The 27,116-nt window shown below is 45.7% G+C and overlaps 1 protein-coding gene across 1 annotated transcript in view; it reads right to left on the minus strand.

Annotated features, from left to right (window-relative positions):
* Nucleotides 1–1,403: 1,403 nt before the first annotated feature.
* LOC134610516 (long-chain-fatty-acid--CoA ligase ACSBG2-like) overlaps nucleotides 1,404–27,116 on the minus strand; it is a 63,396-nt gene continuing 37,683 nt past the window's right edge. Inside the window, exons 11-12 of the mRNA XM_063453482.1 lie at nucleotides 2,086–2,331; nucleotides 1,404–1,934 (exon numbers count right to left, since the gene is read on the minus strand). Of these exons, the coding sequence (XP_063309552.1) occupies nucleotides 1,712–1,934; nucleotides 2,086–2,331 (469 nt within the window). The 3' untranslated portion in view covers nucleotides 1,404–1,711. The remainder of the gene's footprint in view (nucleotides 1,935–2,085; nucleotides 2,332–27,116) is intronic.

Consider the following 27,116-nt stretch of genomic DNA (forward strand, 5'->3'; position numbering starts at 1 on the left):
AGGGTTGGACTAGATGGGTAAAAAAAAAAATAGGACATCACCCAATTAGTTAATATGAAGAGTTCCTTAAAGCCAGTATATTGAAGATGAGGACCCAATACTTGCTCAGGTGCCAGATTTCAAATCCAGCAGAAGATTTTACCCATACAGTAGATAAACAACTCAAAAATAGGTAATTACAATTGTTAAAAAACTTCACTGTTTTTTGTTTGGTTCACATTAGTATTAAGTGTCTAAATATGAAATAAAGTTTAACAATTGTAATGACCGATTTTTGAGTTATCTACTGTATGGGCAAAACCTTCAGCTGGCTTTTGAAATCTGGCACCTGAGCAAGTATTGGGTCCTCATCTTCAATATACTGGCTTTAAGGAACTCTTCTTTGTCATTTTCTTTAATGTATCCTCTATATACTGGGGACATCTTTTCAGTAAGGTGCCAAAATGATCAGCGTTTGTCTCTTCAGTCCGCTTACATTTATTGTTCTTTATTCACACTATTGGCTACATTCATACAACAAGTTGAATGATTAATGTGGAGAAGGAGTTGGACCCATTGTAGAGTTAAGACGTTGTGGTGGATTTGGTTCCAATAAATGGGTCTTGCTGAGCTGCCTGGACCTTTTTATCTTCTTTGGATACAATGTGTGGGGGTTGTGCTGGACCCTGGTTTGGTTGTACACAGTTTTGCTCCTCTGAATGAGCACAGTTCCTTAATTTATGTTGATCTAAACTAAACAAAACAAAATATAAAAACGCAACCTCGTACACCTTCCTTATACATGAACAGCATCATTACTGTACAGTACAAAAGGGGAATAAATTAAGAAGAAAAAAAAACTGTCAGGAGTGACGCAAACAAGATGCATATACCACAGATACAAGACAATGTTGGAGCAGACAGAAAATGTTATAAAACTGCGTGAAATCCACCACTTTACTACCTACCCCCAAAGGCTCCTTTTCTCCGGTTGTAATGTTTGCCCAGACAGTGCCCTGTCAGAACTGGATTATGAAGTAATTGGTAAATCTTTATCGTCAAGTTAATAGAAAAATTGATAATCTCAAAAAAAAAGTTAGTTCTAGATGATTTTCAAGGTTTTATTAAATATGGACATTTTAAATGGCCTCTCTGAATATTTACTTGGAGAAGCATAGCCTGGGCTGACTCATGGCAGATACACGAGCAGTCCTTTACGCTGTATGTGGAATATTTTCCAACAGATCTTATCTATCAGTTTGTGAAATACGTTCATCTGTATTGGCAACATCATTTACTAGTTAACATGACAGGAGACAGTATTGAAAAAAGTAATTTATTGATAATTCAGTCTGTTCCTTCTTTAGTGTTCTCCCCCACCTGAGAACACACCATCACCATTAAAACATAGCAGCAACCTCTTCCTCTACACTTTAGACAATGGGTGAATAGACCATAGAGGTGATGGATCTCCACTCAGAAGGATCTTGGAGCCCAACTATGAAATTTACCAGCTGTGCCCATCAATTCTGTTACTCGCACCACTCTCTTAGTGGAACCCCATTCCGTGTCAATTTCCTAACCAGCAGCATTCACATAACATAACCTACAAGTAAGTTTGTTTTTCAAACTCAAGGAACAGTCCAATCACGTAAGCATTGCCAAGAGAGATCCACGCATGTGTATAAATAGATTTGTAAAAATAGAAGGTTCCAGGTGTGTGTTTTAACAGTTATGGAGTTATGGGTTGGATAGTTCTACTCCTCCAGCAAGCTGTCTCCTTCTCATCGTCTCCAACATGAAGCCAGCCCTCTTTATCCAGAACACTTTGTGTCTCTGTCTCCATGCCCAGGTACCCCATGAAGATGTGACGCCCCCACAGACACCTCAGTCCTGGAGATGAAGATGAAGAAAAGTCTATCCTTGTTAGGCATCCTTGAATCTCCTGCCCATGACTGAAAGAAACAGAAGAAAAAAAAAAAACATCTGAAAATTTAAAAAACAAAAACCACATCCAGAACTTCCCAGATCCCAACAAAGGGGTGGGGGGTGGGGGGGGGGGGGTGGGATGAGATCTCAGCATTTTCCAAACCCACCACACCTCACCTCTGCTTCCGGTTACCACAGGACTCTTCCAGACTATGTGCCCCGCAAGTCTCATTAATGCCATACAGCCTCCGAATGCTCAGACCCACACTCCAGAAGAATTCCATGGTCTCAGAAGTGTTGGAAGCGGTTCCTGAATAGCAGTATCTGCATCGGTTTAATCCAAGTGCTGCCCGAGCAGGATGAAAAACAAGGCGCTCAACAAGAAAGTGAAACGGTAGCAGAAAAAAGCTCCCCATGGGCTCCCTACAAGAGAAAAAGGGAGACCGTATAGAAACACAATGAAGGGTAGAGGACAAAAGGAGGATCAGGGGTCCATACAGGCAGTTCCTGGTCCAGATCACATAGATGGAAAAGTCCAAGGACATTTGTTTTTTTATAAATTTAAGATTATTAACATACACTGCTTGGGTTGTCATTAAACCAGTAAGAATATGTTTAAGGTTAGAGGCGTATGAATGGGCAAGTACATATTTCTATAGCGCCAACAAATTCCACAGTGCTGCACAATGTGTCTTTGGTTAGAGGAGTAATATAGAAGTATATATGTGGTTAGAGGCTGCGACAAAATCCACTTTGCCACTGGTTTTTGGAGGGGCCTCCTTGCCAGCTTCCTACCCTGGGACTATGGGCCCTGTGATAACCCGTGTTTAAAAGTACTGTTTCTGCCCCTTGGACTTTTAACTGGAACAGATTCAAACCTGTGGCGGCGGCCAAACCTAAATTGTCCAGCAGTGTTTTGTAGTCGAGTGTATGGAACTGTTTTGGGCATGGGACCATGTGCACGGTGGGGCAAAAATAAGACTTCCAGGAAATTTTGTGGGGATATGTTTTATTTTGGGGTACTTTTGGGGGTTTGTAAAAAAATATTTTTTTTTTCTGTTTAGAGTTTGAGTTTGCCCATTGCCTTTGTTAATTGTATCACAGGCAGAGGGGAGGGCTTGTGTGCTGTATGTGGGAGTGTCGGACATTGTTGTATTGTTCTGATTGGTTTGTGTCCTTTGTGTGCCTGTGTTCCATCAGGTCCAAGGGGTGTGCCTCTGGCCTGAGGAATTGTATATAAGCAAACCTGTACAATTGTTCTACCCTTCATGAAGTCTTGGCTCATGTTTGGGGGATTGGAGAACTACACTCTGGGGATTGCTATAATCACTATACTCCCCAGAGTATAATCACTAGCTCTTGTAAGAGCTGTTCCTGCTCTCTGGATTACAAGAGAGGCCTACCTACCGGACGCTGGATCCTGGTCTTGGGTCCAGAGTGGGTGGACGATGCGAGACCCCAACCAAGCTGCGGCGGTTTGTGGGGTCTGAGGTGATTATGGTGTCTAATGGAGTGCTTGGAGCATCCGTCAAATGGAGGTTGTAACGGCTACCCAAATAGTGAGAGGGTATCAGCCGTTGGAGACGTCCTTTTCCCTGGCAAGCTGCTGCATAAAAGTAAAGTAAAGCTGGTATAATCCCATCCACAAGATCCAGAGGGAGAGTCAGGTTCAGCTGTAAAAAGAGCAGAGTAATAATCCACAATAATCCCCTTCCAAGAACGAGACGAGGCTACGTTTTGAAGGGTCAAGAAGAACTGAGGTGCTGGCACACCCAGCCTGGTTTTTATTACAGAAGAGTACAACAAGGGCACACCCAGGGGGACGCATAAAATCACCAATCACATACATGGTACAACCCCCATGTCCCCTCCCCTCAGATAAACATTTAACACAATTAACATACATTTTACCCAACTTCTGGATGTACCTCAAAAACAGCGGGTACAGCTTTAAATATAGCTCCAAAGTTTGGACCGACCGCACAGGCAAACTAGCCGAAAATAGTTCCATAAGTTTTGGCCTTGCGGTCGGCCCTCGTTCGTACGATGAAACGGTATGAAAACTCATCCAGTCGAATCCTTATGGTCGCTAGAATCCCCATAGTCTCTTAAGGTTTTCTACCGAATGGCGGGTCGTTCGGTGGGTCCAGCACGAAGTTACATGATCCTGGAGGTCTCAGCGGTGTTCGCCTGTTTGCATCTCCGTTTTTAGTTCCAGACGATTGCTGGCAAACACCGCTGTTCGTACGTAAGATGGCCGCGAACACGTGCACAAGTCCCGAAATGGCGGCCACCTATACTTTGCACAAAGGATTCGTGCTGGACCATGCGAACGGCTGGATTGAAGCTCGGAGGTAAAATATCCCTTAATTACCCACCAAGGTGGTCCGGTGTTCGGTATTTTGAACGAGTCATTCGGTTATTTGTATGTTCCACTGTGTGATTAGTATGAGTGTCCAGGCATAATATATAATTCCGTTACACTGCTCCCCTTTTGTGGAACACCCCGGCAGACCCGGATTGATCCTTTTCGGGTCAACTTGGGGCTGTCCGGTCCGCTGTTAGGGTTCTGTTTGCCTGGACAGTCCGTCTGCATTCCCATTGAATCTGCCAGGGCGGTATTGGATGGAAAAATTGTAGGGTTGCAGGGCCAAACTCCATCTTAGCAGGCACCCATTATCCCCAGCTACTCGGTTCAGCCATACGAGTGGGTTATGGTCCGTGATCAGGGTGAATTCCTGACCATACAAATAGGGTGTGAGCTTCTTTAAAGCCCAAACCAGGGCTAAGCATTCGTTTTCCACTGCTGCATAGCTCACTTCCCTGGGTAATAGTTTTCTACTCAGGTATGCGACAGGGTGTTCCCCCCCCCCCCCCCCTCCATCTTCTCCGACCTGGCTTAGCACTGCCCCCAGTCCGTACATGGACGCATCTGTGTGGACGAAACAGGTGCGTTGATCAAGGCTTGTTTCAGGGTTTGGAACACTGCTTCACAGGCGGGAGACCACAGGACTACTCTAGGCAAGTTCTTTTTGGTCAAATCTGTCAAAGGTTTAGCAATGGTACTATAGTCAGGGACAAATTTTCTGTAATACCCTGCTGTCCCTAAGAATGCCGGGACCTGGGTCTTAGTGTGGGGTGTCGGCCAATTGGCTACAGCCTCAACCTTAGCGGGTTCTGGTCGTTGTTTCCCACACGCCACTCTGTGTCCCAAGTACTGGACTTCTGCCATCCCGAAATTAAATTTTTCTGGTTTCAGGGTTAGGCCTGCGGCCCTAATCTGATCCAGCACAGCCTCAACATGCCTTAGGTGTTCCCCCCAAGTCTCGCTATAGATCGCAATGTCATCCAGGTACGCGCAAGCAAAATCCTGGAAGCCATCAAGGAGGCGGTCCACTAAGCGCTGAAATGTAGCTGGGGCGTTCTTCATCCCAAATGGCATGACCTTGAACTGGTATAAGCCAAATGGGGTGACAAAGGCCGACTTAGGGATAGCCTCCTTGGCCAGGGGAATCTGCCAATACCCTTTGCACTTATCAATGGTGGTCAGATAACGTCCCCTGGCAATACGATCTAATAGCTCGTCTACTCGGGGCATGGGGTATGCATCTGTCACGGTTCTGTCATTGAGGCGCCGATAATCGACACAGAATCGGGTCGTTCCGTCCTTCTTGGGGACTAGGACAACGGGCGAGGCCCAGGGACTGTCAGACGGTTCTATCACCCCCAGTCTTAGCATCTCTTGTATTTCTTTCCTCATCTCCTCTTTTACTACCTCAGGGATCCTGAAGGGAGTTTGTCTGAGAGGGTTTTGTCCTGGGGTCTCTATGTAGTGAGTTGCTAAGGGAGTGTACCCTGGCTCCTGGGAAAACGTCAACCCTTTCTCAGTTAGCAATTGTCGGATCGGTCCTTTTTCTGCGGGAGTTAACCGCTCCCCTAGCTGTATGGTATTGAGCAGGGTATTAGGTTCTGAGTCGGCTAATAGGTCGGGGATGGGTAAGCTGTCCGGGTCGTCAGTGGCTGGGATACATATGGCGGCTATATCCTCTGGTCTTTCCTGATACTCTTAATAAGTTCACATGAAAGGATTTCTGGATCCTTTCATCTTTGCTGCTGGCAATTACATATGTAGTATCGCAGACTTGGGCTACTACTTTGTAAGAGCCCTGCCAGGAGGTCTGGGGCTTATTCCCTTTGACAGGCCTAAGCACCAGCACCTTCTGGCCCACTTGGAACGTTCTCTGACGGGCGCCCTGATCGTACCAATGTTTCTGTCGACCCTGGGCCGCATGGAGATGGTCCCGTGCCATCAGAGCTAAATGCTCCATGCGGTCCCGCATTTCCAGTACATATGGCACGATGGGAACACCTTCATGTTCTGTCTCTCCTTCCCAGTGCTCTCGGATGAGGTCGAGGGGGCCTCGCACTCTCCGTCCATAGAGCAGCTCGAATGGAGAGAACCCTGTGGATTCCTGCGGTACCTCTCGATAAGCAAACAAGAGGTGCGTCAAGAATCGCTCCCAGTCTCTGTATTCCACTTTAAAGGTCCGCAGCAATTGCTTTAGGGTACCATTAAAGCGTTCACAGAGACTGTTAGTCTGAGGGTGGTACGGTGAACTAAGCAGGGTCTTAATATCGCAGACCTTCCATAACTGTTGGGTTAGGTCTGCGGTAAACTGGGTCCCTCTGTCGGACAAGATTTCCTGAGGAAACCCCACTCTGGTGAATATCCCAACGAGAGCACTGGCAACAGTGTCCGCCTGGATATTAGTCAGAGCGACGGCCTCCAGGTAACGAGTAGCATAGTCCACTACGGTAAGAATATATTTCTTACCAGAGGGACTGGGGTTCGGTAGAGGTCCCACTAGGTCGACTGCCACCCTGCTAAACGGTTCCTCGATCACGGGCATAGGTGACAGTCAAGCTTTAGGGTGATCCCCTCTTTTCCCTACCCGTTGCCATACGTCACAAGTGCTGCAGTAATGTCGCACATCCTTCGAGATCCCCGGCCAAAAGAAGGTCTGGGTGATCCTGTAGGTGGTGCGGTTACCCCCTAAATGCCCTGCCAACGGAATGTCGTGGCCAATTCGGAGAAGTTCCAACCGGTACTTTCTGGGTACCACTAGTTGGCGCTTTTGCGAAGGGACACAGCCTCTCTTTCTGCCTTCAGTCAATCTGTATAATCTGTCCCCATCCCATATAAAACATTTCACGCTCGTCCCCTCTACTGTCGGCTAATTCCCGATACCTTTGGAGGGTGGGGTCCTCCCTAGTTTCCCTCCCAAACTCAGTTGGGGTGTCCCAAGCTATGGGTATTTCTATCGTAGAGGGGTTAAATGTGGGTTCTTGGCTTACCTGGGTCTCCCGGCCTGTGGTATGATCATCTGCGATACGGGTTTGTGAGCGGGTGGTTACGAGACAAGCAGCAGGCGTAGGTAAATAAGCCGAAGTCAGAGGGCCAATGTCGTTGCCCAACACAACCTCGGCAGGCAGGTTGTCCATAATGCCAACTGTGGTCTTTCCCGACCTGACTCCCCAGTCTAAGTGCACTCGGGTGGTGGGCAAGCCAAACACAGCACCCCCTGCGACCCGAACAGCAACTGTGCGAGTACACATTTTCTGGCTTTACCAGATGCTTTTGAATCAAAGTGATAGTAGCCCCGGTATCTTAGGCCTTGTGCTACTTGTCCATTCACCCGTACCTCCTGACGGTGATGCTGACGGTTGTCCGGAGAGGCAGCTTGTATTGGGTCTGCCTCATGCAAAATTCCCAGACATTCCTCAGGGCCCACCTCGGTTTCTAGGCAGTGAGCCGCAGAGGGACGTGATGGAGTAGCCTCTGTGTTGGGTGTTGTGCGTCTCCAGTTGTTATTGGCAGATCTCAGGGGGCAATAACGAGCAATATGTCCCGTGTTGCTGCAGTGATGGCACGTCACCCTAGACAAATCTCGGGGGTAGTTGGTAGACCCCTGAGGACGTGGTGGTCCTGGTGGGACTGGAGCCCGAAACTCTGGGCGTGAGATGATGGCTGGAGTGCGCGGTTCTACCTTATGAGTCTGCCGTGTAGTACCCTGGCTTACATTCCTCGTCTCCGCATACTCATCTGCTAGCCGAGCCGCCTCGTTTAAGTTAGGCGGCGATCTCGTACCCAGTCTTGTATGTCCGCGGCCAGGTCTTGGATGAAATGTTCCATTAGGAACAACTGCAATACTTCCTCCCCGGTGTTGGCCTTGCACCCTTTGACCCAATGTGACCCTTTGTAATCGGTTGGCCCATTCCATGTGGGAGTCCACAGTCTTCTTCTTGGACTCCCGGAAACGGCGACGGTATGCTTCTGGGGTTACAGCATACCTGGTGAGCAGTGCCTCTTTTACTCTTTGATACTGTGATATATCCTCTGCAGTAAGTGCTCGAAAAGCCTAATTTGCTTTTCCTGATAGTTTCCCAGCCAGGATAGTGACCCATTGCTCTGGTGGTACTTTGTGTAGTGAGCACTGTCTCTCAAAGTCAGCCAAATATCCATCAATTTCCTCTTCACTTTCCACAAATGTTTTAAATGCAGTAAATGGAATTTTCTTTACCACAGCAGTGGGTGGAGGGGTAGGAACTGCATGTGTAATGGGCTGTCTAGCTCTTACCAGTTCCGTTTCTTGTTCCCTCTTGGTTTGTATCTCCTCCCTTGTTTCCCGGAACAGCTGGTTTATTAGTTCCACGGACGTTACTGGATACAAAGATAATCTCCGCTGTACAATCGCAGTAATTACATCGTCCTCGCTGATAGGTGCAAGGGGCTCAGTTACTTCCATGGACCTATCCATCTCGTCCAGCTCCAGCAGTTTAGCCATCAGCTCCCTCCGTGGTCTGTTGCTGGCACTCCTACCACGACTCTCCAATAAATCCTTTAGTGTGGGTCTTTTCAGCTTGGCGTACTGAGACTCCATTCAGCACTTGCTTTCTGGATAAAAGGATCATCCCACCGCTGCCACCAATGTAACGGCTACCCAGATAGTGATAGGGTATCAGCCGTTGGAGACGTCCTTTTCCCTGGCAAGCTGCTGCATAAAAGTAAAGTAAAGTAAAGCTGGTATAATCCCATCCACGAGATCCAGAGGGAGAGTCAGGTTCAGCTGTAAAAAGAGCAGAGTAATAATCCACAATAATCCCCTTCCAAGAACGAGACGAGGCTACGTTTTGAAGGGTCAAGAAGAACTGAGGTGCTGGCACACCCAGCCTGGTTTTTATTACAGAAGAGTACAACAAGGGCACACCCAGGGGGAGGCATAAAATCACCAATCACATAGGGACATGGTACAACCCCCATGTCCCCTCCCCTCAGATAAACATTTAACACAATTAACATATACATTATTTTACCCAACTTCTGGATGTACCCCAAAAACAGGGGGTACAGCTTTAAATATAGCACCGCTTAGTTCTCATTCAGGGGGGCAACATATCAAAAAATCAGTCCATTCAGATAATTGGTTCGGGAGTTATTGGGTTCCAAAGTTTTGACCGACCGCACAGGCAAACTAGCCGAAAATAGTTCCATAAGTTTTGGCCTTGCGGTCGGTCCTCGTTCGCACGTTGAAACGGTATGTAAACTCATCCAGTCGAATCCTTATGGTCGCTAGAATCCCCATAGTCTCTTAAGGTTTTCTACCGAATGGCGGGTCGTTCGGTGGGTCCAGCACGAAGTTACATGATCCTGGAGGTCTCAGCGGTGTTCGCCTGTTTGCATCTCCGTTTTTAGTTCCAGACGATTGCTGGCAAACACCGCTGTTCGTACGTAAGATGGCCGCGAACACGTGCAAAGTCCCGAAATGGCGGCCACCTATACTTTGCACAAAGGATTTGTGCTGGACCATGCGAATGGCTGGATTGAAGCTGGGAGGTAAAATATCCCTTAATTACCCACTGTGGCAAACCTAGCAACTTCTGGACGATATATAGAAAGGTTGTCTGTAGGCTGTAGTGTGGGTTCTGTATGTGTATTGTACCATGGTAGTTCGCATGCTGGCAGCCGTAAGCTCCCAGCCTGCAAACACTTCGTTCGACGAACCGCGGCTATCCGGGCCGTTTGTCAAACGAATACGGGCTCCCCAGATGGACCACACATTTAGAGTCGTGTTGCGCTTGTTAACCGATTGCAACAATGTTGTAATCGGTAAATAGAGGCTCTCCTAGGTGGCCGCCGTTCGGCTACCGACCATGCGGCGGTCGGCCATCTTGGATCCTTTGTCCCTGCAGCGGTGTTCGGTCGTCGAGTGCCTGGAACTGAAAACGGCTACTCGATGATACGAACACCGCTAGACTTCCAGGGCATTCGGGAGTTCCGCGCTCATCACATTGTGTTCCCCATCGGTGTTCGGTAGGTTCAAACCGAACTCGATGGTTTAATGTATTTCGTGCAGCGTTCGGTTAGTTTAGCTGGGATCTGAGCGGTTTTCTCACGAAATGTGCCCGCAGACCCCAGCTATCTACCGAACGGTCGTTCGTATAAAAGCGATGAATATTATGTGAAATACAGATTTTTATGTGAATTGTCAGTTCTGCTGCACGAGGGGATAATCCACTTAATCGTCCATTTTAGTGGGAGTATCCCTCTCGTGCAGCAATGCCTGTTGGGATAATTACTCTGCCTGATGGGCGAAATCACCTGTAACATCTGTAAGGAAACCCCTTGCATGGGGAACTGCATAAATATGGAAGTCTGTGAATAAAGCGAGTTAGTTGACTCCCAAACTGTGTTTCGTCCGGTTATTGGGAGGATTGGGGATATTTCCTTACTTTTCAGCGCTGACTGTGGATTTACCTGTTATACCAGCGGAGATCGTGGATTCTAATATTGCACTCCTCTACACCCACCAAGGTGGTCCGGTGTTAGGTATTTTGAACGAGTCATTCGGTTATTTGTATGTTCCACTGTGTGATTAGTATGAGTGTCCAGGCATAATATATAATTCCGTTACAGAGGTACCCAGTCGGGGTGCCAGGCGATCCATTACAGAGGCATACAAATGATTTAGAGTGTGTGTGCGGTTAGAGGCATATGAATTGAGAGGACAAAAAAAATAAAAAAAATGGGATCTCGCCGTCTGCTATTCACCCTGGACCTACGACCAGGTTCCAGTAGGTGAACCTCTTCCTTCTTTAGAGCGAAGCAGGATCAGGAACAAGAGCTCTCAGAGCTCAGTAGCTAAGGGAGTATGAAGAGCATAGCAATCCCTGTAGTGATTATAGCGGTCCCCTACATGAGTCAAGGCTGCAAGTAAGAGGGTCAAGTAGTTCTGTTTAATTGGCACCAAAGGGCCTTCTTTTATGGAGGTCTTACACATACAGGACCGTCCACAGGGTTTTGCAGAACAACCAATAAACACGTAACATACAGTAAAAACACACCTATCAAAAACAAACAAATCCTCCCCTCTGCCTGTGATAATTACTGAACACAATGGGTTAAAGTAATTAGCACATTCAGGAAAAATACACTTTTTATACATACACTAACTTTAAAAATATACATCCAAATATTCAGAATCAGAATATTTTAAATATAAACATAACCAAAAATCATACAAATCCCTCCAGTGGATAAAAAGTTAGACGCAAGTCCTTTATGACCAACTGCAAGCACATTTTCCTGGCCAAAACCGTTCCATAGATTTGGGCTGTGCGGCCGGTCAATTTTATGCAAAAAAATGACTAAGTCTAATTCGAATGCACGAACGAGGCCGTTCGTGCATTTAGCTTAGCATAGCAGCGAGTTCAAACTGACGAACGGGACTTAGTCTCTGCGGCTTCAAACTTCGTGTAGGAGAAGGTAGGGGTCAGAGGTGTTTGTCTAAATGTGTAGCCGATTTCGGTTCCATGAATTTGGCTACACATACCGCTGACCTCGTTCGAATGAACAAAGATGGCCGCCACGTGTTCGTTTGCACGAACTGCGGCCACCCAGCAGTCGGCAGTTTACCTACAGCAGGCTCCCAGCCTGGGAGGTAAATTGCCTGCACACTTTAACTTCTGGGTGGTCCGCCTGTGTGCTACTTGGTTCAGTGAGCCCCATTTACTGAACCAAGTGGAAAATAGCAATGAACAAAGGATTTTAACCAAGTCTGGGGACACAGGCTTAAAGGGGCAGTGTCCCAAACAAGTCTGGGGACATCGCCTTAAATGGGCATTGTCCCAATTTTCCCTATATCCCTAAAATGTGCTTAAAGGGCCAGCACCAGTCCCATAAAAGTCAATAAGCCCCAATATGCTCACAGACTGTTCTTAAAGGGCCATACACTCCAGGGCCATAGTCATGAGGAAGGAGGCTGGCGATAAGGCTGCTCCATAATACAGGGAAGCAGGGCAATTTGTCACTTAAAGAGACAGTTACAAAAGGCATTTTGTAACAGCGTACGAATGGATAAGTAAATATATACACACTCCTGGCACCCCGACCGGGTGCCTCCGCCTATCGCTGCTTCCTAGTAATCCTTGAGTACCATTAGCACCGCACCGGACACTATAACCACTGTAGTCCCCACTAAGCATTACAGTTTGTTTGGGGTCTCGCTGTCCTCCACCCAACCTGGACCTCTCCTAAGCCAGAGAGTAGAGCAGGGTGCTCTTACAAGAGCAAGTTATTATAACCCAGGGGTATAGTGATATAGCAATCCCCAGAGTAGATACAGCTGTTCCCCCCCCACACATGAGATTAGACTATTCTGAGGGTAAGCAGGAACTGTTTAATTGCAGCCACCACTGGAATTATATGCAAGTCCCCATGCAAGGGGTTTTCCATAACATATTCCAGGGGCATTCCCCACTGGACCTGAGAGGGGACTGTGACAAAGTACACACTAATGACATTGGCTCTCATGTCCAGGACACTCCCACACAAAACAGGGTAATCCCTCCCCTGTGCCTGAGAGATAATGGAGTCAGGAACTGTACTAAACTCCATTATCTACAGGCACGAAAAACATTTTACAATGAACCGAAGGTACCCACAAAACACGTGTGATGGACCGCCTGGCACCCCGACCGGGTACCTCAGTCAATCGCTGCTTCCTAGTACTGGCGAGTACCATAAGCACTGCACTGGAACACCATAACGCCGTAAACCCCACGAACCGCCGCAGCTTGGTTGGGGTCTCGCAGTCATCCACCCACCCTGGACCCAAGACCAGGTTCCGGTGGGTGAACCTCTCTTGCTTCAGAGAGTCAAGCAGGAACAGCTATTACAAGAGCTTAGTGATTATACTCAGGGAAGTATAGTGATTATAACAATCGGCAGAGTTTAGTTCTCCTATCCCCCAAACATGAGCCAAGACTTCATGAAGGTGCAAGATGATCTGAGAGTTTAATGGTACAGGTTGGATTTTTATACAAATTTTCAGGCCGGAGGAACACCCACTGGACCTGATGGGGCACAGGACACCAATTGTACAGACCAATAGAAACAATGCCCGACACTCCTACATACAGCACACAATCCCTCCCCTCTGCCTGTGATACAATTAATGTATTAATGTAATTATCCCCATGCATAAAAAACACACACAAAAAAAAAAAAGTACACCTGTGACAAAGTGCCCTTTTTAACGGCACCCCCAGGCATAAAAGAATTAAACCACTGTTTAGTAGATATTCCTCTTCCAGATATACAGGCAGCTACTGTAGACACCAATCCACCGAACCGGAGAAGCATATGAATGCTCTCAAACATACGAATGCTGTAAACAGCCGAATAGGAAAAACCATACGAATAGGTTTACACTCCTAGCAGTCAAACTGGAACAGCATACAATATATCCCCCCAAGAACGAGACAAGACTCCGTTTTGGGGGTCAAGCAGGAACAGACAGAGCTGTGGGTTTATTGTTCTTATATACACACATATTAGTACCACCCACAGGGTTTTGGAAAACAACCAATAAACACGTACGATACACTCAGACACTCACACACAAAATCCTCCCCTCTGCCTGTGATACAACTACCTTACACAATGGGTAATGTAATTATCACAGGCAGAGAAATACAGTTTTTCCACATTATTCATAACTTTAAAAGTATGCATCACATTCACACATAACTTACATTTTCAGAATCCGCATACTCCAAATACAAATATACATCAAAATCATACAAATTGGTCCAGTGGTTCAAAAGATAGATCAAAGTCCTTTGTGACCAAATGAAGCATGGCTTTTCTGCCCAAAACCAGTTCCACGGAGTCTTCTATCCTGGAGATAATGGAGAAGTAATCCAATTATCTCCAAGGACAGAGGCAAAACTCCATTAAGCACATGGCAGTAAAAAGACCGTAAAATACAATAAAATACACAAGGTTACATTTATTACATAAAATACAGACATGCAACATGTGGCAAACCTAGCCACTTCTGGAACAGTGGACTTTACTTGTCAAAAGGTTGTCTGTATTTTATGCTATGTTCGGCATGTATTCTGCTATGTCTTATGTGGCCATTGTAATTCGCATGCTAGCAGCCGTAAGCCACTAGCATTCAATTACTTTGTTTCACGAACAGCAACTATCCGGGCTGTTCGTGAAACGAATATGGGCCCCCCTGATAGACCACACATTAAGGGACGTGTGGCGCTTGTTAACCGATTGCAACAATGTTGCAATCGGTAATTAAAGGCTTTCCTAGGTGGCAGTCGTTCGACTACCGACCATGCGGCAGTCGGCCATCTTGGATCCTTTGTCTCTTCAGCGGTGTTTGTTCGTCGAGTGCCTGGAACTGAAAACTGCTACTCGACGACACGAACACCGCTGGACTTCCAGAGCGGTCGGGAGTTCCGCCCGTATCACAAGTTTCCCATCGGTGTTCGGTAGTTGTAAACCGAACTCGATGGCTAAGTCTATTTCGTATGCCGTTCGGTAGTTGTAGCTGGGATCTGAGCGGTATTCTCACGAAATATAACCCCAGACCCCACCTATCTACCGACCGTCCATTCGTACAAAAAAAGAGTGAATTATACGAAAGTTATGGATTTGAATGTGAATTGTCGGTTCTGCTGCACGAGGAGATAATCCACTTAACGGTGTATTCCAGTGGGAGTATCCCTCTCGTGCAGCAGTGCCTGATGGGAGAAATGTCCAGAATGTCAAGTCCCCCATGTAGTCCCCTACTGTATTACCCCTGCTAAGTCTGTCTGGAAACCCCTTGCATGGGGACTTGCATAAATACTGGAAGTTGTGAATAAAGACCTCAGTTGACTCCCAGACTGTTTTGTCCGGTTATTGGGAGATTTGGGATATTGCCTTACTTTTCAGCGCTGACTGTGGATTTACCTGTAATACCAGCGGAGATCGTGGATTTTAATATTGCACTCCGTTACACAACATATCCCCAGATAGCTTAGGTCTGAGCGCACATTATTACTGAATGGCGCTCAGACCACACACATACAGTTCAGTCGCCATGGAGCCAAAGTCTTTTATTACACGAATAGGCTCCATGGCATAGCTATCTGGGTTAAATTGGTTAATTCAGTAAATCCAAGAATCTACCGAACGCCCGGGCAGACATACATGAATAGACATTTCTGCATAGGAAAATAAAGTATTTAAATGCCGGTCCATAGTCAAAAGGCAGCAGGCAGGCAACCAGGCTCCTCCAATGCACAGTGGCGAGATTGATCTCGTCACACCCTTCGCCACTTGGTCTTGGAGAGGCCTGCTTGCTTTAAAAACACTATTTGGGCTTATTGGCCTTTAACCCCTTAAGGACCGACCTGTTTTGGCCATGTTGTACGTTAAGGACCACTTTGTGTGATGTTGGTGTTTAGCTGTAATTTTCCGCTCTCTCATTTACGGTTCCCATGCAAGTTATACATTGTTTTTTTCAGGACAAGAAGGGTTTTCTTTACATACCATTATTTGTATCATGTCATATTTTACGTTAAAGGAAAACTCCAGTGCCAGGAAAACAATCAGTTTTCCTGGCACTGCAGGTCCCCTCTCCCTCCCACCTCCCAATCCCCTTAGGAAAACCCCTTCAGTAACTTACCAGAGGCAGCGACATGTCCCACGTTGCTGCTTCTTCCTCCGCCGCTGCTCCTCCCTGTGATTGCGTCGGCCGGTGGGCGAGACTGATCCCGCCCACCGGCCGGGGAAACCTAATGCGCATGCGCGGCAATGCCGCGTATGCGCATTAGAGCTCCCATAGGAAAGCATTGAAAATGCTTTCCTATGGGGAAATGAGCGACGCTGGAGGTCCTCACACAGCGTGAGGACGTCCAGCGACGCTCTAGCACAGGATTTCTGTGCTATAATCCAGGAAGTGCCCTCTAACGGCTGTCTAGTTTATAAAAAACTGCAATAATTACACTTGCAGGGTTAAGAGTAGTGGGAGATGGCACCAAGACCACTCCAATTGGCAGAAGTGGTCTGGGTGCCTGGAGTGTCCCTATTAAAAAAAAAAAAAAAAAAGATAAAAAAATACGGTGAAAAATTGAAAAAAAAAAACCAAACATGTTTTTGGACTTTTACTTGAAAAATATTTTTTTTATCTACAAAAGCTGAAAAAAAATGCTAAAATAAATTCAAAATTTTGTCTTGAGTTTAAAAACACCCAGTGTTACCTGCTTTTTTTTTGCAAGTTATAGGGCTATAAGTACAAGTAGGAAATTGCTGTTTCAATATATACATTTTAAATTTATCATTAGTGACATTGTAACACTGCTATCTGTCAGATCCCCGAATCACACCTTACATGTAAAATTTTTTTTAAAGTAGACAACCCAGGGTATTCAATATGGGGTATGTCCAGTCTTTAGTAGCCACTTAGTCACAAACACAGGCCAAAGTTAGCATTTATATTTGTGTGTTAAAAATGCAAAAAAACACTAACTTTGGCCAGTGTTTGTGACTAGGTGGCTACTAAAAAAGGCCGAACATACCCAATTTGCAATACCTTGGGTTGTCTTCTTTTGCAAATGGTATGCCATCATGGGGGTAATTCTCATTCCTGGGCTACCATACGGTCCCAAAGGCAATATAACCAACCTGGCAAATTTCAATGAAAAAATAAAAGTAAAATCAAGCCTTATATTTGACCCTGTAATACTCAGGAGACTTCGCTGAACACAAATATTAGTGTTTCAGAACAGTAAAACATACAGTCAGGTCCATAAATATTGGGACATCAACACAATTCTAATCTTTTTGGCTCTATACACCACCACAATGGATTTGAAATTAAATGAACAAGATGTGTTTTAACTGCAGACTTTCAGCTTTAATTTGAGGGTATTTACATCCAAGTAAGGTGAACGGTGTAGGAATTAAAACAGTTTGTATATGTGCCTCCCACTTTTCAAGGGACCAAAAGTAATGGGACAATTGGCTGCTCAACTGTTCCATGGCCACGTGTGTGTTATTCCCTCATTATCCCATATACAAGGAGCAGATAAAAGCTCCAGAGTTTGTTTCAAGTGTGCCATTTGCATTTGGAATCTGTTGCTGTCAACTCTCAATATGAGATCCAAAGAGCTGTCACTATCAGTGAAGCAAGCAGTCATTAGGCTGAAAAAAACAAAACAAACCCATCAGAGCGATAGCAAAAACATTAGGTGTGGCCAAATCAACTGTTTGGAACATGCTTAAATAGAAAGAACGCACTGGTGAGCCCAGCAATACCAAAAAACCCGGAAGACCACGGAAAACAACTGTGGTGGATGACCGAAGAATTCTTTCCCTGGTGACCAGATCAAGAACACTCTCCAAAAGGTAGGTGTATGTTTGTCAAAGTCAACAATCAAGAGAAGACAAAGGGTTCACCACAAGATGTAAACCATTGGTGAGCCTCAAAAAACAGGAAAGCCAGATTAGAGTTTGCCAAACATCTAAAAAAGCCTTCACAGTTCTGGAACAACATTCTATGGACAGATGAGACCAAGATCAACTTGTACCAGAGTGATGGGAAGAAAAGAGTATGGAGAAGGAAAGGAACTGCTCATGATCCAAAGCATACCACCTCATCAGTGAAGCATGGTGGTGGTAGAGTCATGGCGTGGGCATGTATGGCTGCCAATGGAACTGGTTCTCTTGTATTTATGGATGATTTGACTGACAAAAGTAGCAGGATTAATTCTGAAGTGTTTCGGGCAATATTATCTGCTCATATTCAGCCAAATGCTTCAGAACTCATTGGACGGCGCTTCACAGTGCAGATGGACAATGACCCGAAGCATACTGCAAAAGCAACCAAAGAGTTTTTTAAGGGAAAGAAGTGGAATGTTATGCAATGGCCAAGTCAATCACCTGACCTGAATCCGATTGAGCATGCATTTCACATGATGAAGACAAAACTGAAGGGAAAATGCCCCAAGAACAAGCAGGAACTGAAGACAGTTGCAGTAGAGGCCTGGCAGAGCATCACCAGGGATGAAACCCAGTGTCTGGTGATGTTTATGCGTTCCAGACTTCAGGCTGTAATTGTCTGCAAAGGATTTGCAACCAAGTATTAAAAAGTGAAAGTTTGATTTATGACTGTTAATCTGTCCCATTACTTTTGGTCCCTTAAAAAGTGGGAGGCACATATACAAACTGTTTTAATTCCTACACTGTTCACCTGAATTGGATGTAAATACCCTCAAATTAAAGCTGAAAGTCTGCAGTTAAAGCACATCTTGTTTGTTTCATTTCAAACCCATTGTGCTGGTGTATAGAGCCAAAAAGATTAGAATTGTGTCGATGTCCCAATATTTATGGACCTGACTGTATCACAGCAATATCATCAGTGAAAGTGCCGTTTGTGTGAAAAATGCAAAAAAAAAGTCACTTTCACTGACAATATTATCGCTGTGATAGGTTTTACTGTTTTGAAACACTAATATTTGTGTTCAGCGAAGTCTCCTGAGTAAAACAGTACCCCCCATGTACAGGTTCTAGGGTGTCATAGAAAGTTACAGGGTTAAACACAGTGCTAGCAAATTAAATTCTCTGGACTTTTGGCCTGGGTTGTCAGGCAGGTCCCTCAAATTGCAATCAATGAAATTACTTAATTATGTAAAAATGTTACATAAATATGCACGTAGAATTTAAATACATATTTATATATTTATGAAATTATGTAATTATGTATATGGACATATGTATATTTCGTATTTATACATAGATATATCATTTCATTCTAAGTGTATTTTGATATAAATATATCTATATATTAATATCAAAATACCGTTCGAATATAATTTTTTTTAAATTAAAAATGATTTCTACATTTTATTATTTATTTGTATTTACATATTTATATATTCTAATATATACAATAGTTATATATTTAATATATACACTTGTGTAATTTAAATACAAGTATTTTTATATTAATATAAATATAAAAATACACTTAGTTTAACATTGTGTGTATATATATATATATATATATATATATATATATATATATATATATATATATATATACACACACACACACACACATATATATATATATATATATATACACACACACACACACACACACACATATATATATATACACACACACACACACACACACACACACACAGATTTTATTTTTCACACTGATTGATTTTTTTTTTACTTTATTTTTGATTTTCCAGCAGCAGGGAGACTGCCTGTCAGCATAGATAGTCCCTCTGCAGGCAGATACACAGGCACCTAATGCGGCCATGTGATCAGCGATTAAACCATTAAACTCTCGCTGCTCACCTGGCCGCGAGGTCCTGATTAGCTGCGGGGAGACTGGGCAGATAGTCAGTCCCCCCAGACCGGGAGAAACGCTGATTCAAGAAGCCACCGTGGTACTCCGCAGATGTGGCCAAAATAGTAAAAAACAAAAAGTTAGCATTTAGTAATTATAAAAAAAAACAGAGTGAGGAAGACAGAATGACCTATAAGATTAGGCAGTAAGAGGCTAAGCAAGTTATAAGAGCTTCCAAATCACACACAGAAGAGAAAATAGCACAGTCAGTAAAAAAAGGGGGATACAAAAACTAGAAAGTACAGGGCGCCACAGTCACTATGCTGATAATACGATGAATGGGGGTTTAAAAAGGAATAAAGTGATAAGGTAAAAATAGCAAAGTTTATTGATAAACATATAAACAATCCCAGCACAAAATATGTGCAATATATAAAAGATATATAAAAGCCACAATAGGCTAAGGACCCATAAGTATAGCAGCTCAATATAACATGGTACTGTGCCAAGTCAAAAAGTGCAAATGCTAGAGTGCAAAGCAAACGAAGTGAGAGAGCATAAAGCCAATCAATAGTATAGGTGAACAACACTCAGCCAAACACAAATACTGTACAAGCAATATATGTAACCAGTGTACATGTAAATAAGAAACCGCTGATACCAAATTGCAGGGTCCCAGATAATGCTCAACGCGTTTCGTCTGTGCGACTTCCTCAGTAAAAAAAAAAAAAGGGGGGGGGGACAAAACTTTTTAGATACATAAATGAGAAAAGAAGTAAAACAAGGATTAGTTAGATTAAAAACAAAAGAAGTGTAGCGGAGAGCCGATATCTCACAGCTATTCTCCACTAAAGATCCCAGTGAGGCTCAGGAACAAGGTGATGATAAATCCACAGGCAAGGTTTCCAGCAGGTAAAGTAATACAGCAGTATCCCAACAGCAATCCCAATAACTGGACGACACACAGTTTCAGGAGCAGAACTGCTGGCTGGCACATCCAGCCTGCCTTTTATTACGAATGTACACATACAGGCCACACCCAGGGGGAGGCATAAAACAACCAATAGCATCATGGGTACAACCCACACACCCCCTCCCCTTAGTGTGACACATAATCCCATTATTATACAGTTTCAAATATAACTTTTACCCAATATCTATAACTCCTGCAATATTAGTGCTACAAACATAAAACATGCATTTTCGTAATCAGCAGGCTTCAATTGGTAATACTTTCAAAAATGGTCCCAATCCCTCCAGTAGATCAAAAGTTAGCTGGAGGTCCCTTTATGACCGACCGCAAGCACATTTTCCTGCCCAAAACAGTTCCATAGATTTGGGCTGTGCGGTCGGTCAATTTCTGGCATAAAAACAGTCCCGTTCGAAGTGCGGTCGGTACTTCAACGTTAGTCGAAGTGTCGAAGTGGAGCGGATGGTAAGGGTCGGCGGTGTTCGAAGGTAAAATGGCCGCCGCCACGTGGTCCTTTGTTCGATGCCGTGCACTTCGACGACTTCGACCGCTTCGACGAGTACTTCGGCACTTCGACGGTATCCGAAGTGCCCATTTAAAGCTGCAACACTGCCTTGAGGTAATCCAATGGCCAGGAACCGTATTTGTCTTCATAGCCAAGTTAGGGTAGGTGAGGGTAATCCACAATACAGGAAGGGGCAGCCAAAACAGGGTTCCGCTACAAGAAGGAAGGTATGTAGAAGAGGATAAAGGTCTAGCTGACTGCCTCAATGACTATTTTTGTTCGGTATTTACAGATGAAAATGAAGGAAAGGGACCTCAGTTAAGAAAAAGGATGGGGCTGAAAACCGACGACAGTGAAGCCCTTGAAAGAGAAACAGCAACAGCCTACCGCACACCGCGAGAGCCGCTTACCAAAGCCGACCTCCGCCAAATGCTGCAGGACGCCACGGCAGACATAAAGGCGCACACAGCCACAGAATTGGACCGACACATCTCAGGCCTAAAAGGGGAAATCGAGGCCCTGAATAACCGCACAACCCAGGCAGAAGCTGACATCACACAAATTAAAGTGAACACCACCCAGCATAAACAAGATATCTATTATCTAAGCGATAAAGTGCAATTCCTTGAAGATAGCCTGGAAGACCTAAATAACCGTTCTCGCAGGAACAATATCAGAATAAGAGGTATGCCAGAAACCGTGGACGCAGACGCCATTTTACCCACACTGCAAGACCTGTTCAGGTCCATGCTCCCAAACTCCTCAGACCAAGACAGGGAGATAGACAGGGCACACAGGGCCCTGCGACCCGCAGCCCTCAACCCATCAGTCCCCAGAGACATTATTGTCCGCCTCTTTGTCAAGGTGGCGGTCCGGTGACCGGGACCCAGACACTGTCCGGGCGGCGGTGCGTGGACCGGGACCCAATATGCCTGATGATCCGAGTAGGAGTCACAGCGTGGAGGTGGATTAGCAGGGTCTGGTGCAGGGTAACCGCACGCCCCCTGGTGTTGAGCACCAGCGTTTGTGCGGCCACAAACCAAGACCCTGTAGCAGCTTAGTGGAAGCCAGAGCAGACATATGCTGAGATGTATCCAGTACTAGAAACAAGATAAAGCTAGGATAGACACCAAACAAGAAAACAAGACAGAACTAATAGAACCCAGAACCAGAGAAGGATAGTAAGCTAAACCCAGAACATATACACAAGACATGAGGAAAACAAGAACATAACATGGGCAAGACTGGACAGGACTGTACATGGACTGGGTATACAAACTAAAACAAGACAAGATATATTAGGCAAAACAAGAGAAGGCATAACTAAGCACTAATGAGAAAAGTATGGGGATTTAGTTACACTATATGATCATACATTGCATAAGCCTGCCACAACGCCAATGTACCCCATATTCGGCAGGTCCTACACTGCCTAATGTTCACTAAAAGAACCATACTAGACCAATAGTACTTACCTGCAAGAAAGGGCAGAAGTCTTGAGCAGCTGCCTGCAGGAACTCTGGAACCAAAGGGAAAATGGAAGACAACGGGTGTGGCAAAAAACAAACATTTAAATGAAACCAAGAGACTGGGAAATCCAGGGACGGAATATAAGAATGAACCCAGAAACCCAGCAATAAGGAAAACCAGACACAGAATAGAAAACAAAAAACCAAGAAATACTAAACAAGAATAGTAACAGGAGTACTGGATACCAGAAGCCAAGTCCAGACATAGAACAGAGCAGCGCAGATCATGACACTCTTACACTTTGCCACAAAAGAAAAAATCATGGCGGCAGCCAGAACAGCGCAACCAAAACATGGGACTCACACGCTTGCCTTCTTCCAGGACCTAGCCCCTACCACACTAAGGAAAAGAAGGGACTTATAACCCCTCACTATGGCACTAACCCAACAAGGACTAAGGTACCAATGGGGCCACCCCTTCAAACTCCAAGTACGTGTGGGAGAACAGGAACATGTTCTACATCACCCAGCTGCAATGGAAGACTTTGCAGCGGCCCTGGGGCTACAGCTCGCCACCATAGCACCACCAAGAGACCGTCGCAACAACAGCGCAACCAGGGAGGCCTCCACGACCGAACGCCCTTAACAGACGCACCAACACCAAGCAAGGAAAGGGCCCCCCTGACAACCGGGACTGCCAGCCAGGCCACTGTGACCTGAATCTAACTCACACGGCCCTTGGACTCTCTCTACCCAGCGGAACATACCGCTGTAAACCAAACAAGGACTCAGGCCTGTATACCCTAAAATGTTGTAATGTTGAAATGTTTTACTGTTTTACTGTTTACGCTCATTCCTGCTACGATGTTAATGTGGGAAATAACAGGCTGGCGCACCTGTACACAAAACACGCCAGACCAGGGGAGCAGGCTTAAGCTACCAGCACCACAGAAAATCCCCGACCCCCCCCCCCCCCTTTTTGTACTATTCTCACAATCTCCCACAACACTATGCCGCTAAAATGGCGAGGGTCTGGCAGATGCCACTACACAGACCAAACCACACTCCCATTACCCAACAAGCTATGACACAATCCGCCATCAAGGCGAACAGGCCCACTCCGTGACACGGCCCAACACAAATATTCTGAGACACTCTACGCTACCTTTAACAGGGCACATGAGTGTTACGGCACTATTCCTCCTTCATTAAGACAGGGGTATCAAATAGCGCTGCTCCCCCTTTACTAGGATTCAAATATAACAGCTGCACAGTCCTCCCTCCACTTTGGTGCAGATGTTGGTGGACACTCTTCTTACCCAGTGGAACCTACCGCTGTAACTCAAAAGGGGACTCAGGCCTGTATACCCTAACATGTTGCAATGTTGAAATGTTTTACCGTTTTACGCTCATCCCTGCTATAATGTTAATGTGGGAGGTAACAGGCTGACACACTAGTATACAAAACACGCCAGACCAGGGGACTAGGCCTAAGCTACCAAGGCCTCAGAAAATCCCTGACCCTCCCCCTCTCTTACTATTTTCACAATCTCCCACAACACTATACCACCAAAATGGCGAGGGTCTGGCAGCAGCCACTATAAAGCCCAAAATACGCCCCCACTACTCAGCAAGCTAGGGCACAATCCGCTATCATGGCAAGCGGACCCACCCCGTGCCACGGCCCAACACGACTATCAAACTCTATCACTAGACAACTATAGAGCCACGGGCTTAAACACGCCGAGACACTTTACGCTACCGTTAACATGGCACATGAGTACTATGGCACTATTCCCCCTTCACTATGACATGGGCACCAAATGGCGCTGCACCTCCTTTACTAGGATCCAGATGTTACAACTGCACAGTCCTCCCTATACTATGGCACAGATGTTGATAGACACTTTTCTTACCCAGCGGAACCTACCACTGTAAATCAAACGAGGACTAGGACCTGTATACCCTAACATATTGCAATGTTGAAATGTTTTATGGTTTTACTGTTCACGCTCATTCCTGCTATGATGTTAACGAGGGAGATAACAGGCTGGCGCACTTGTACACAAAACACGCCAGATGAGGGGACTAGGCATCAGCTACCAATGCCACAGAAAATCCCCGACTCTCCCCCTCTTTTCTTATTTCCCCTGTGTCACGACAGGGATACCAACTAGCGCTGCTCCCCCTTTACTAGGGTACAGATGTTACAACTGCACAGTCACAATTTAGACGCAAAGCCGACATCATAAGGGAAACCCCTGAGTACAGGCCAACATGGGTCCCCCATGACCCGAGCACACACCACAACTGGCAGCATCAACTAACGATATGCACACTCTCTCCACAGATCCACGGAACCCATATCGCCTCTACACACCAGGCCATGCTGTGGCCTCCTCCTAAGCGCCACCCCAGCCACCGGGCTATAGCAACCCAATAAAAGACCACGACTAAGGTAACACACTCACGGCTCGGAGAGGACGGGAGGTGAGGTTTATACCCCTTCCAGGCACCTCCGACTCAACTCACACAACCTACCCACAACAACAACCCCCTAGTAACAGACGATCAAGCCTGCTTCCACCCCCATCGGGACAACAGAACACCCACGAGGGAACAGGAATAGATCCGCACCGATACGCAGGTACCTACACCCCCTCAACACCTGGCAGCGTAGGTATAAGACCAGGAAATACCAGACCCTCACCCCGGTTAAAAGGCGAACCTCTGACCTCACACACTCAAGGACCCGACTCCCCAAATATAACAGCCAACAAAGACAACCCTACCGCTCCGGAATCACACATAAACCCCCCCCCCCCCCCGACCTATTCCACACATAACAGGACACCATGAACACCAAACTGACATGCGTATCTGTCAACTGCAAAGGACTCAATAACCCCGCAAAGAGACAAACTAATGAGACGGGCAAACCGTACCAACGCAGATATAATATTATTGCAAGAAAGCCATTTCACACAGGCCAAACCATTTCCCCTTACTAGCAGACATTACCGGGAGTGTCACACGGCAAACTCCCCCACGACCAAACAAAATGGAGTTGCTATCCTGATGAGAAAAACTTGTCCACTTAGCATTAAACACATACTCAAAGACCCACAAGGCAGATTCATCACCCTCACGGGTCAAGCAGGACACACCCGTTATGCCATGACCTCACTATATGCACCGAACACCCCAGATAAAGAATTCTGGGACACGTTCCAAGCACACTTAGCTCTGACCCCAGGCCACCTCAAAATTGTAGGCGGCGACTACAATGCCACACTGTCACCGACGGTAGACAGACTACGAACCCAAAAACTTCCGAACCCAACACCCAAGATAGACAGACTATTGCAAGACTTCGTGCAAAGACAGACTGGTAGACGTCTGGCGCCTGCTCCACATTCTATTCCCACCCCCACAACTCGTACTCCCGCATTGACCTTTTTCTGATTTCACCCCCCCTTACACACATGACCCAATTGGCCGACGTAGGCAACATTACGTGGTCAGACCACGCGGACATCACATTATCATTCAAGGTCCCTGACATAGCCAGGCCATGGTCCTGGAAACTTAACCCCACACTACTACACAATCCATCGATAACAGAAGCAATTCACACAGAACTGACTAACTACTTCACACTGAATGCACCCACGGCGCCCTCACCAAGCATACTGTGGGCTGCCCACAAGACGGTCCTGAGGGGGAAAATTATAAGCCTAGCATCACACCTGAAAAAAATTCAACTAGCCGAGTTAGCAACAGCTCTTACAAACCCTGGAAACAAGCCACAAACAAAACCCCACGCAGGACATTCTAACAGAAATCACAGAATGCCGAACCAAAATTAAGGACTTCATGACTAGAGACGCACACAAAGCCATAAAATGGACCAAACAAACCTATTATGAAAAATCTAATAAAGCCGACACCTTACTAGCCAGAAAACTGCAACGCAGGGCTGACCGAAAACAAATAGACAATACAATCACCAGACAGCACCAAACATCACACGCCGTCTAAAATCGGTGAGGTCTTCCAAAAGTATTTCTCCACACTATATGACCATAGCCCCAACACCCGACTACATCCCGAAAAGACCAGGCAATCCATAGACGAATACCTACAGAAAATACCCTTACCAGCCTTAAAAGCGGAAGCTATATCCAAAATAAGTGAACCAGTCACCGTCGAAGAAATCGCTAAAGCCATCAAAAACACCAAACCCAATAAAAGCCCGGGACCGGATGGTTTCACAGGACTCTATTACAAAACATTCCCTGCCATCCTCCTCCCCCACCTCTGCAACCTCTTTAACGCAATATTACAGGGAAACCCCATAGCCCCCAACATCCTTAGAGCAAACGTGTGCCTTCTTCCCAAACCAAACAAAACCCACCTAGACCCAAGCCACTACAGACCGATATCCTTACTCAATGTGGACGTAAAACTACTAACAAAGCTACTTGCGGACAGGATTAACCCCCACGTACATAAACTTATACACCCAGACCAAGCGGGCTTCATACCCTTCAGAC

This window comes from Pelobates fuscus, chromosome 5 (genome assembly GCF_036172605.1).
Source record: "Pelobates fuscus isolate aPelFus1 chromosome 5, aPelFus1.pri, whole genome shotgun sequence".
Taxonomy (NCBI): Eukaryota; Metazoa; Chordata; class Amphibia; order Anura; family Pelobatidae; genus Pelobates; species Pelobates fuscus.